This window comes from Elephantulus edwardii, unplaced genomic scaffold (genome assembly GCF_000299155.1).
Source record: "Elephantulus edwardii isolate Elephantulus edwardi_28Jun2011 unplaced genomic scaffold, EleEdw1.0 scaffold00304, whole genome shotgun sequence".
Taxonomy (NCBI): domain Eukaryota; kingdom Metazoa; phylum Chordata; class Mammalia; order Macroscelidea; family Macroscelididae; genus Elephantulus; species Elephantulus edwardii.
In genome coordinates, this window is record NW_006400054.1 from 1837273 (window position 1) to 1849444 (window position 12172).

At 54.7% G+C, this 12172-nt stretch overlaps 2 protein-coding genes across 3 annotated transcripts in view; both read left to right on the top strand.

Moving 5' to 3' along the window:
• The window catches only part of RPH3A (rabphilin 3A homolog (mouse)), a 68825-nt gene that overhangs the window by 50059 nt on the left and 6594 nt on the right, over positions 1 to 12172 (top strand). For both annotated transcript variants that reach the window (XM_006900983.1, XM_006900982.1), the window contains 7 exons: positions 251 to 490; positions 1340 to 1419; positions 2900 to 2974; positions 4154 to 4263; positions 7636 to 7762; positions 9966 to 10022; positions 11807 to 11961. In XM_006900983.1, the coding sequence (XP_006901045.1) occupies positions 251 to 490; positions 1340 to 1419; positions 2900 to 2974; positions 4154 to 4263; positions 7636 to 7762; positions 9966 to 10022; positions 11807 to 11961 (844 nt within the window). The remainder of the gene's footprint in view (positions 1 to 250; positions 491 to 1339; positions 1420 to 2899; positions 2975 to 4153; positions 4264 to 7635; positions 7763 to 9965; positions 10023 to 11806; positions 11962 to 12172) is intronic.
• Positions 5225 to 5876, top strand: LOC102874564 (O-acetyl-ADP-ribose deacetylase 1-like). Its single transcript, XM_006900981.1, has one exon. It carries the CDS (start codon positions 5418 to 5420, stop codon positions 5874 to 5876), a length of 459 nt encoding a protein of 152 aa, XP_006901043.1. The 5' UTR covers positions 5225 to 5417.

Consider the following 12172-nt stretch of genomic DNA (forward strand, 5'->3'; position numbering starts at 1 on the left):
GGCTCCCAGTAGGTGCTCCTGGCACATAGTAGGTGTATCTGGCTCCCAGTAGGTGCTCCTGGCACACAGTAGGTTTATCTGGCTCCCAGTAGGTGATCCTGGCACACAGTAGGTGTATCTGGCTCCCAGTAGGTGCACCTGGCACACAGTAGGTGCTCTTAGCTCCCAGTGACACTGGAGCAGCAGCTGCTGCTCTGGTCTCCAGGTGATTGAGCAGTGGCCCTCCTGTCCTCTCCCCATGTCCCTGCAGAGGCGACGCCAAGTGACTCCGGCTATCCAGGAGCCACGGCCACCCCTCGGGAGGACAGAACCGGAGGAGCAGGGGGCTACCCAGCAGGCCCACCAAGGGAGGACCGAGTGGGCCACCCACCTGGCCCCTATTCCCAGGCAGCACCTGCTGCCCCTCCGCCCGCTGCAGCCCCCGCCCGCCAGCCTGCACCCCCGGAGGAGGATGAGGAAGAGGCCAACAGCTACGACTCGGATGAAGCAAGTAGGAAACACTTACCTGAGCTGTGTTGGAATTGTAGCCCCTGGGTCACCCAGGGAGGCAGGATTGGCCCCAGGCACATCCTCATACACACTAGACCCCACAGGCCGCCCTAATAAATGCACGGAAGGAGCCCTGAGCGTGGTTAGGTGAAAGGTGGGCGGGTTGAACCCTGCTGGAGCGCTGGAGCTATCTGCTTCTGGGAGGAATTACAGCCTCTAACACTGCTGTGCTCTGACTTACCAGGCTGCTGGGAGTCATAGTCTACAGAGCTTAGTAACGTATTGTGCAAGTTGGGGCTTTGGTGGCCTAGTGGCAAGAAATTGTGCTGCCGGTGCAAAGGTGTGTGGTTTGAATCCACCAGCTGCTCCACAGGAGAAAAAGCTTCCATTCACATGCATTTGTACATATATGAACACACATTCCAGTACACTTTTACACACTCAGGTGCATATCCACGTACACACACTGTCACACTCACACACACCCCTGTGCGTGCACGTTCTCACCCACGAGTCAGTTTGGCTTGATGGCACTTGGTCTCTTCAGCAAATGAATGAGCAGTTACTCTCTGCCCGCACTGCGCACAGTGGGGACACAGCCGCGTACACAGGACCACAGCCTCACTGCGCTCCCAATCCGACAGGAAGTCTTTAACCAGACAACAGATTAACCCATCGCTGATGTGCAGACAACTCCAGAGAAGAAGGGGTGCCCCAGAATGGGGTGGTTCCCGAGTCTTCCTCTTCTCCATGGTCTCAATGGCTAGCCTAGACTGGGCACACAGTGAGCGGTAATGTTTGCTGACTGACCACATGACTGTTCTCTGGGTCCTTGTCTCTGCCGCGTCAGCCACCCTGGGAGCCCTGGAATTCAGCCTCCTCTATGACCAGGACAACAGCTCTCTGCAGTGCACCATCATCAAGGCCAAGGTGGGTGAGGGCCCGGCCGGGGGGCCCGGGGCTCGTGGAGGGGGAGCTGCAGGCCTGACTCATGTCTGTGAGGGCGATGGGGATACATAGAGCCAGGAGCTGGCACTGCGTCTTGCTATGGGGAGGACCTCCGACCAGGACCACCGGGGGCTTGTTTAACTGCGGCTGTGTCCTGGGAGCTGGGGCCTGCAGCGTGGCCCAGGCCCTTGGTGCTTATCTCTGGAGGGACCCAGCGGGTCATGGCGGCCTGCACCCCAGCTTGTCTATGGGACCTGCGTGCAGACTGCTGCGTCTTGTGTACAAACTCACAGGTCCATGCATGCACGCATGAACACACACATACACACGTGCCTGCATGCATATCCATACCATCACACGTGTGAGCACATACACACCACTCAGTCATACACTCACACGTGCACACACGTGTACACACATGCATGCCCACATATTCACACATGTGCACACACACCGCACGGTCACTCACTCCTGGATACACGTGCACACAGCATGCACACATGCACATCCGCACACCATCACACTCATGCATACACACTAAACACACATATATACACTCACACGCATGCATATCCACACATTCACACATGTGCACACACGCCACACGGTCACTCACTCATGCATACACACATGCACACACATGCACAGGCACACAGCATGCATACACACTCACGCATATATGTATACCACACACTCACACATGTGCACGTGCACACACGCCACACATTCGCTCACTCATGTACACACACTCACACACTTGGACACTCTCCATGTACCTGCCTGACCTCTCCTACTGACTGTTAGCACCGTACGCCGGAGCCGCAGCCACGCTGGGGGCCTATTGGGCTTACTGGGGTGGGGAAGGCTTGGATTCAAGGGCATCGCCTCCTCTTCCAGGCTTCAGTCCCAGACCCCAGGGAGGCTGGACCTAGTCAATCACGGGCCAGGATCCCTCTGGTCCTCAAAAAGTACAAGCAAGACCTCAAGAACTAGGCTCCTTGGGTTCAAAGACCAGCTCTGCTGTTTCCAAGCTCTGTGATATGAGGGCAGTTTCTCAGCCTCTCTGTGCCTGTGTCCAGCTTTGCCTCCCCACCTGACCCTTCCTACTCTGACATACCTCCTCCCAACAACAGTGGAAGCACTTACTCCATGCTGGGCACAGTGCCAGGCACCTGCAGGGGTGCCACGGCTAAATCTCACCACCCCACAAAGTAGGTGCTTTCTCATCCATTGGACAGGTGAACAAACTGAGACTCAGAGAGGCTAAGAAACCTAGTGAAGGTCACACAGCTAAGAGGTGGCACTGCCTGACTTTGAACCCGTCTGCCTGGTTCCGGGGCTGCTCATCCTCCTGTCTCTGTGGAGGAGGAAGCCCACAGGGGGCCAAAGGGCAGGGCAGGGGAGGGGCGGGCTCACCACCTCTGCAGCTGAAACCTGCCCCCCTCACCTCCTCCTCTTGCAGGGACTGAAGCCCATGGATTCCAATGGCTTGGCCGATCCCTACGTTAAGCTGCACCTCCTGCCGGGAGCCAGCAAGGTACCATATGGCCCAGACCTCTCTGCAGGCAGGACACTTGGGCATGCCAGGTGCCCAGGGGCCTTAGATCAAGGCCTAAAATAGCCCTGTGTGCCCCTATTACGTCCCCAAGCGTGGCAGAGCCCTAGTGAAGGGGAAGAGCAGGGACGGGAGCTACCCTCAGGGGACCAGGGTCCGTTTCTCCAACCCGGAAACCTGGAGATCCATGAGGGAAGCGAGCACCTCACCTGCTCACGCATCTGCTGTGTCCCCAGTGCTGTCCAGGATCCATCTCCCCTTCCACTCCAGGCCCCGGCCGAACTCTCCTCAGCTCTGCATGGCCATGAATCACCCTTTCTGGGAGGACGCTGGTCCTGAGAGCTCTGGAGTATACTCCCTTAATGCCCCCCACCGCTGTCTCTGCTAGCCCTGAAGTAAGGGAGACAGCTCCCAAGGTTTGAAGGAAGGCCTGCTGAAAATTCAGCAAGTGTCAGATGCTACACACACACCGAGAGAGAGAGACAGAGAACCTCATGGTGTTTTATGTGGATCACAGATTTACAATCACACCAGACTGTAAACATTCTGGCCACCCCATCTTCTGACTCCCATGACATCTGCCTCCCCTGGCCACTCTCCCCTTTGCCCACCCCTAAATGAATGCAGACCTGCTTTGGCAAAGGATCAGAGACAAGTCATTCACATGTTAGTATAAATTAAACTTATTCCTAGACTGCCCGTTCTAGGTATAATTGCATTTCCAGCAGCAGGAACAATATTCTCTTAGGATAAAATAAAAATCTTTGTCCCTTTCTAAGTGATGTCAGGTGTTAGAGGGTGATGTTCACAAGAACAATGGCCCCTCAAGTCCCCAGAAATTGTCCCTTTACTGCCTACAAGTATTTAACAACTTGTAATATTTTTTTTCCTCAAAAGAAGTTGTCTTTGATTTCTGATCTTAACTGTCAGTCAAGTCAAGGGGTCAGAAGGTGGAGGGGTTGGGGTGGAGGGTCAGGGCCCGGCATTAATCCATTGACCTCAGAGGTCACCCTTTCCTGAGATCGTGCATTTGGAGCAATTGAGCCCCTGGACACTCCTGGGGGACCCACCCACTCACCCCCAAATCAGCCCCAAAGAGGGACTTCAGCATGGATTCTGGGCTGAGGCACACGTCTGTCTGTCCTTCCCTCTGGGCTATAGTCCAACAAGCTTCGCACGAAAACCCTGCGGAACACGCGGAACCCCATCTGGAACGAGACCCTGGTCTATCATGGCATTACGGATGAGGACATGCAGAGGAAGACCCTCAGGTACCACCGGGCGGAGGGCAGGGGGCCAAGCTCACACATAGCCGGGACCCCCGCTGTAAAGGCTCCCGGCCGAGCTGCTGTTTTCTCCTCCTACAAGTACAGTCTACGTTTCTAGTGAAAACATTTGAACAGACAGGCACGTGAAGCTGTTAACATCTTGGTGTCTGGACGTATGTGTATCTGTGTGTGCCAATGTGTAGGTGTTTGTAGATAAACTTTAAAAAAAAAACTTGAGTATTTATAGAAACAAAATAGCCTATTAAGTAACCTACCTGTCTCATTTAACAATATGTAGATGCCATTTCTTCTACAATGCGCTATTCAATTGAATTTTAAATTACATATGTAGGCAAGCTCTGGTGGCCTAGTGGCAAGCAGCTGCACTGCAATCCCAGAGGTGAGTGGTTTGAATCTACCAGATGCTGTGCTGGAGATGGAGGGGCAATCTCCTCCTGTACCAATCAGATCCGATTTGACGGTACACACACTAAAAAAAATAATAAAAACTTTTTTAAAAAATTACATATATAATTAGTGAGCGCATTCTCATTATAGAAATTTCTAGAGGACAAAAGCAGATGATTTGAATCCACTAGCTTCTCTGTGGGAAAATGATGGGTAACGCCCTCCTGTCCAATTTACAGCTCTGATAACCCGCTGGAGAGTCAGTTCCGGGTCAGTTTTGAGCAGACAGCAGTGAGAGGAAGTTCCTCCAGCCTGAATCTCACAAACACGCACCAACACCCATTTATTTACCTATATGGGTGGGTGGAGGGACAGCACAGGTGGGGAAGACCCTCTATGAGGTGGATTGATTCAGTGACTGGGGTACTCGGGATGGGTGTGTCAGAGACAGTGAGACTGGCACAGGACAGAGCAGGGTTTAGGGCTGTTGTACAGAGGGTCGCTATGAGTCGCAGGCAACTCGACGGCACATAACAACATATTACACTTACGGCCATCTTAGGTGCGTACAAACAGGGGTGCAGCGGGATTGGTTCCGCCTCTGGGCTTGTCCGGGCTCCCCACCTACCAGCGCAGGATGCGGATCCCTTCCTCCCGGGGCGGGGGCCTCCTAGGTGCCAACTCCTTTCCACGTGAAGGGAGACCCTGCTGAAGACACACGTAGGCTCTGGAACTAGCGACGTAGTACCATGGCTGGCAGCCCTAATGAAGATACGGAAGGAAGCAGAATCAAATATGTAAAAGGAGACCTTTTTGCATGCCCCAAAACAGACTCTCTAGCCCACTGCATCAGTGAGGATTGCCGAATGGGTGCTGGGATAGCAGTCCTTTTCAAGAAGAAGTTTGGAGGGGTGCAAGAGCTGATAAGTCAACAAAAGAAATCTGGAGAAGTGGCTGTTCTGAAGAGAGATGGGCGGTATATATATTACTTGATTACAAAGAAAAGGGCTTCACATAAACCAACATATGAAAACTTACAGAAGAGTTTGGAGGCTATGAAATCACATTGTCTAGAAGCCGGAGTCACCAGCCTCTCCATGCCAAGGATTGGCTGTGGCCTTGATCGTCTGCAGTGGGAGAATGTATCCTCAATGATCGAGGAGGTATTTGAGGGGACAGACATCAAAATTACTGTGTACACACTCTGAACAGAGGAGCACTCTGGATGTGCCCACATTCTGTCTCATCCTTCCTGGCCCATGGGACTAGGCAAGCTGACCTTAAAATGGGCAGAGGAACGAGCAAAGCCGTTTTTCTTATAAGCTGTTGCGACTCTTGAGGAGGGATTTTTTGAGCTATGTTGCTGTGTTGATTTTGCAGGAAGGTAGGGAGTTGGTGGCCTGAGTTAGACAGGGACTCCCAGAGTTGGGCCTTGAATCCCCACTTTTGCCCCAGTATGCGGCCTGGTTTGGCTGGCCACTAGGTGGCAGCATTAATTTGAATTCTCTGCTTCTAAGGAGAAATTTCAGGGAGGATGAAAACATTTCATAATTTGTTACCTGTTGTACACTCCCTTGATCCTTATGTCATGATATTCACCCAATGAGGGGATTTTTAATTATTTCTGTTAAGTTTTAGTTCTTCTATGTATTTTCTTTTAGTTAGTTCTGTTTTATTGGATTACTTACTTGGCTTTTGTTTTCATTATAAACTGGAATTCTGCTTTGTTAACAAAAGATTTGTGGTGACAAAATTAAATATCTTTTTACTGGGAAAAAAACGTATTACACTTACTTAAAAGAGAGGACACTGTGCAATTGAAGTAACAATTTTTGTTTCAGTTCAACATCCGTTTAGATAAGCGCACATTTCGTAAGCACTGTGTATGTGTTGACACACACGTCTTGGGGCAAGTGCCGCCAGAATGCCCCTCAGAAGCGGGGATGTTGGGGCTTCGTCTCACCTGCTCTGGGCGTGTTCTCAGGAGGGGACCTCCCCGGAGAAGGGCTTCATGTTAGCGTCAGTGAGAAAGGACAGAGTCCCCCAGAGAGATGGCTTGAGGTGGTGGCTCCGGCAGCAGTTGCGAGGTGGGGGCAGGACCAGGTGCTGCCCCCTCTCTATCTCTCTGGTGTCACTGTGTTGGAACCGACTCAAATGGACTTTATAACCACGGGGGATGTTTACACCGTGGAATATGCAGCAATCGAAAGGACGGATCGCTGAGTATCCGAAAGAGTCACAGGTGTGACGTCGAACACAAGGAACCAAGCAAAAAACAGGGCGCGCGATGCACCATTAAACCTAAGGTCAAAAACAAGACGAGCGCATCTGTGAGAGGGATCTGAGCATTTTCAGAGGCCTGGAATGTTCTCCATCTCGGTCTGAATGGTGATCCCATCGGTGTAAATATACATAAAAATTCCTAGCTCTGTAAGCTTCAGGTGGATGCACCTTACCATGTAAGTTAGGCAGCAATCAAAGGTTTTAAAAAAATATATAAATGGAGTTCTGTCAGCCTCGTGGTAAGAAGCTGTGTTGCTACACTGAAGGCACACAGTTCGAATCCTCCTGCTGTTCTGTGAGAGAGAGGCGGGCAGTCTCCTCCCATGTGATTTACAGCCTCTGAGAACCTGCTGGAGGGTCAGCTCTGACTTGAAAGTATTTAACAACAAACATAAATAAATATACCAGGCCTCGAAAAGTTCAATTTACCACCCATTTAATACAGAGGAGACTTCCCCCGGGAATCCCAAAGCTGTAATCTGCACAGAAACAGACGGCTATATCTAGCTTTCTCCTGCAAAATGACTTGGGCTTGAACTGGGGACGCTTGGGTCAACAAGGTGTTTAACCACCGAGGCACCACGTTCCAGGCCCCTTGCACGCATCATCCACAGCCCTTAGCCCGTCCGTAACATAAGCTCGTAACACGTGTTCCTCTTCCCCAACCCTTTCTGCCCCCCTCAGGATCTCCGTCTGCGATGAGGACAAGTTTGGCCACAACGAGTTCATCGGGGAGACCAGGTTCTCTCTCAAGAAGCTGAAGCCCAATCAGAGGAAGAATTTCAACATCTGTCTGGAGCGGGTCGTCCCAGTGAGTGTCTGCGGGGACTTGTGCGGGGGGTGGTGCTGGGGACCCCTTCCTCTGCATCTGCAGGTGAGGGAGTAGAACCCCCCCCCCCAGGGTGCCAGAGTGCGGGGTGAAGGCATCAGGCCAGGACATTGGCCAGGACACGTCCTGCCTCCTGCTTCCGCCTCGACCCTGTGCCAGCGTGACCTCTCCCAGAGGCACTGTCCTCCTTGTTGGTGAAACCTGGAAGCAACGTAATGCCCACCTGAGCTCAGAGCTACGTATGGCCCACCTGAGCTCAGAGCCCGGGGCGTGGGTGTCCCTGGGCCCAGGAAGCGAGTCACGTGAGCTGGGGTCTTCTTATCAGTAAAGTGGGCATAGCTGCAGCTCCCAGCTTATAGGAGGGAATAAAATCCACAACCAGAGCAGAACCTAGGGCATAAGAAGCACTCGTGAGCTGTGAGGTGTTAACATGGGGGAGCCCGCCTTGTCCCCCCCGGTCAGCCCTCAAATCCCAATGCATCACGCAGACGCACAGAGGGCAGTGCTCACGCCCTGCTGAGCAGCGTCGTTGGGTTCCAGAGACCAAGTTGCTAGGCGAAAATCGGGCTAATTTGAAAACTGGGGGTGACTGACTGCCTGGTCACGTAACTGCCGACCCTCTGAGCACCGGGCCCAGCCCACGTGGCACAGGACCCTGACTGTCACGGGCGGAGCTGTCCTCACCTCGCACCTCGGCACGCGTTACTACAAGGCCGTTGTCGCCAGTGCGTGAAGCAGTCAGGGTTTTTAACTATTGTAAACCTGAAATGTCAGATAGTAAACTAGTAAATGAAGAGTTAAGTGTGTAGCATAGTGCTGGAGAACATGGACTGTGGGGCCAGACTGCCTGGGTTTGAATCCGCACTCTGCCGTTTACTGCACCATCTGAGGCACATCGCTCCAGCTCTCCAGGCCTCAGTTTTGTCAGCTGTCTAATGGGGATACTCGCATAATGTCAGCTGCATAGGTGCATAGAAGAGTGTGGGGTGCAGTGCAGTAAGACATGAGGACCACTGTTCCTGTCATCGTGGCCAGGTGTCACACCTGCACTTTGAGACAGTGGAGACCATATTGGGGTCCAGACACCTGTGGATCCTAAAACCAGAGCTTTGCAAACTAAGCTTTGTGGAGATCTCCCTGGAGACCCTGACTTCTGGAGTAAAGAGAGATCCAAATGGGGCATTTGTGAGAGCAGCCAGCCTGCACTCAGTTCACAGATGGGACACATTAGGCCCTCGGGAGGAAGGGCCGCCCATGGTCACACGCAGAGCAGTGCACAGAGCCTGTGCTGGGTCCACTCCCTCCTGCAGCCCCCACCCCGAGTCCCTGCTCCCCTGGACCGAGGGCCAGCTCCTCACAAGGAAGCCTTGGGAGCAAGAGGGGGTCCCGCTGCACACCCCCCACCAGCTGACCGGCTCAGAAGTAGAACATGCGTGTGCCGCTCCGTGTTTGTATAGCGTGGCCAGGAAGCGAGACTCTGGGCAAATTGCATGGAGGCATTTACCCCACACGCCAGGCTCCAGGCAGATCACTAGGGGCATCCGGGGCAAGAGGAACTTCCTGCGGGACTTTGCCTGCTGACCGCTGCCTCTGCAGGTTCCCTGTCTCTCCGCATTCAGTGGGCAGAGTTGCCCACGACAGAAGCCGGGACCCCACCAGATCCTCACTGCCTGGGTCCGCCCAGCCTGCAGCGGTGGACTCCACAGGGCAGGGAGAGGCTGCAGCAGCCACAGATGTGCCGGGTTTTCTTCTCTCTGTCCACCCTCCCACAGTGTCCCCCCACCCCGTTCCCTGCTGAGGAGTCATAAACAGTGTCCTCTCCCCTCTCGACCTCACGCTTCCTCTTCTGTAAAGTGGGTAGATTGAACTTAACCAGTGGTTTTCAGACTGGGTTTCCCAATCAGAGGACCTGTGTGCCAGGCCTGGAGAAATCTTACTGTTTTATACCAAGAAATACGGGGTCAGTCACCGGCTGTGTGACCTTGAGCAAGTGGTCTGACCGCTCAGTGTCGCTGTCTGTACAAGGGGGATAGTCGAGTAGCTCGTGCTCTGTACATTTTAGCTCAGTGGGGAAAATTAAGAGGGTCTCAGAGCTTGACGAACCCACCATGAAGGTGGAAGTGGGGGCCCTGGTCCTTATTTGGGGATGAGCGTCCAGGTAACATTTCTGTTTCCTTCTCTGAAGATGAAGCGTGCGGGGACCACGGGATCGGCCCGAGGCATGGCGCTGTATGAGGAGGAGGTGAGTGAGCCCCAGGGGCTGAGGGCCCAGGTGGGGTGGACACTGCTCCAGCGGGGCCTGGTGACCCCTTTCCCTCTCCCCCTCCACATTCCCCACGTCCGCCTGCCCATAAGGTTAGCTCACCGCACGAGCTGCCCTCCTCCACGAGGCTTTAGACAAGACCAGTGTGGCCCCTCTTCGTCCACCCCTGAGGAGGGGGCACCCATTTTCACACTGAGACCCCCCCTTAAGCTCCATGCCTCCTTGGCCAACCCCCTGCTGGCCGGGGTGGAGGTGGGCTCTCAGAACTGTGACTGGCAGGGTGCATGAGGCCCCAGGACTGCATTTATGAGAACACTCAAGCTCTGGTGGTCGTAAGGAGCCATGCTGCCAACCCAAAGGCAGGCGGTTCAAATCCACCAGCTGCTCAGCGGGAAAAAGATGAGCAGTCTCCTCTCATGTGATTTACAGCCTCTGAGAACTCACTGGAGGCTCAGTTAGGAGGCAGTTCTGAGTTGGCTCGGACAAGTCTGAGAGCGGCCAGTGATGGGTATGGGTGCCAAGGCTCAGTCCTGGATCAGAGCTAAGGTCGGTCAGCGACCAGCATCAAACTCAGGATGTGCATTGGGCTCTGTGTCTAAGTCCACGTGCAGGCACGCCTCGTTTCAACGACTTCCATCGTCTGCTTGGGGCAACCTCGCCATGAGCAAGTCTACCAGTGGCGTTTTCCCAACAGCTTGTGCTCGCCTCCCGTCTCCGGTCACATTGTGAGCATTTCAGAATGTCTCGAAGCTCGTCATAATGTTGTTACACTCTTCGTAGAACACAAGCAATAAAAAGCCATTACGGTAGAGTCAGAACCAACCCACAGCAGACCCTCCAGCAGGACATTGGAGGCTGTGAGTCACGCTGGAGGAGATTGCCCGTCTTTGTCCGACACAGCAGCTGGTGGATTCGAACTGCCCGAGAGGCCCCTCTGCCTGAGAGAGCAGGGCGCCTCCCTGCCGCGGAGATAGACCTTTTATGTTGCCGCCGAGTGGGAAGCAGCGCATGGCTGAGCCTCGCTGCGTGGCGGAAGCCGTAGATGCACAGGAAGAGATTGCCCATCTGGTGCCGGCCGCTGGGGACGTGGACCTTTGGGTACCGACCACACCGCCAGAGCTCCTGGGAACCAAACACTTAGTGACCTGCTTTATCGTGCTGTCGATTTCCGTGGTGCGGAACCAAACCCGCAGTGTCTCTGGGGTCCGTCTGTACAGCCAGCAGCCCCCGTCCACCTCACCCTGGTCCCTTTAGCTGTACAGGATCGGAATCTCCATTGTCCATCCCTGGACACTGGGCTATTGCCGCTGTCCATGGTGCTCAGTCCCCCAGTAGAGCCAGTGTGGCTCCTCACCTCCGCCCGGCCTCTTCCCCAGTGCTGGCCGCCCCGTGGTCCCTCCCCCTCTCCTGGCCTCTTCCCCAGTGCTGGCCGCCCATGGTCCCTGCACCCTGCCCCTCCCAGGCCCTCACACCCTCTTCCCCAGTGCTGGCCGCCCCGTAGTCCCTCCCCTCCACCCTGCCCTGGCCTCTTCCCCAGTGCTGGCCGCCCCGTAGTCCCTCCCCTCCACCCTGCCCTGGCCTCTTCCCCAGTGCTGGCCGCCTGTGTTCCCTGCACCCCGCCCCTCCCAGGCCCTCACGCCCTCTCCCTCAGTACTGGCGGCCCTGTAGTCCCTCCCCTCCGCCCGGCCTCTTCCCCAGTGCTGGCCACCCATGGTCCCTGCACCCTGCCCCTCCCAGGCCCTCACGGCCTCTCCCTCCTGCAGCAGGTGGAGCGCATTGGGGACATAGAGGAGCGGGGCAAGATCCTGGTGTCCCTCATGTACAGTACCCAGCAGGGCGGCCTCATCGTGGGCATCATACGCTGCGTGCACCTGGCTGCCATGGACGCCAACGGCTACTCAGACCCCTTCGTCAAACTGTGAGTCAATGTCATGGGGTCGTGAGTGACCTCTAGTGGGGACCCAGCTCATCGGAAAGGGAGAGCCACAGAACTTCACGGGGACCTTTCCCACTGAGGCTCAGAGAAGGAAAGAGACAGTCCCAAGATCACACCAGGGAGATGGAGGCCCGGGACCACACAGGGAGATGGAGGTCCAGAATCACACGGAGAGATGGAGGCCCGGGACCAC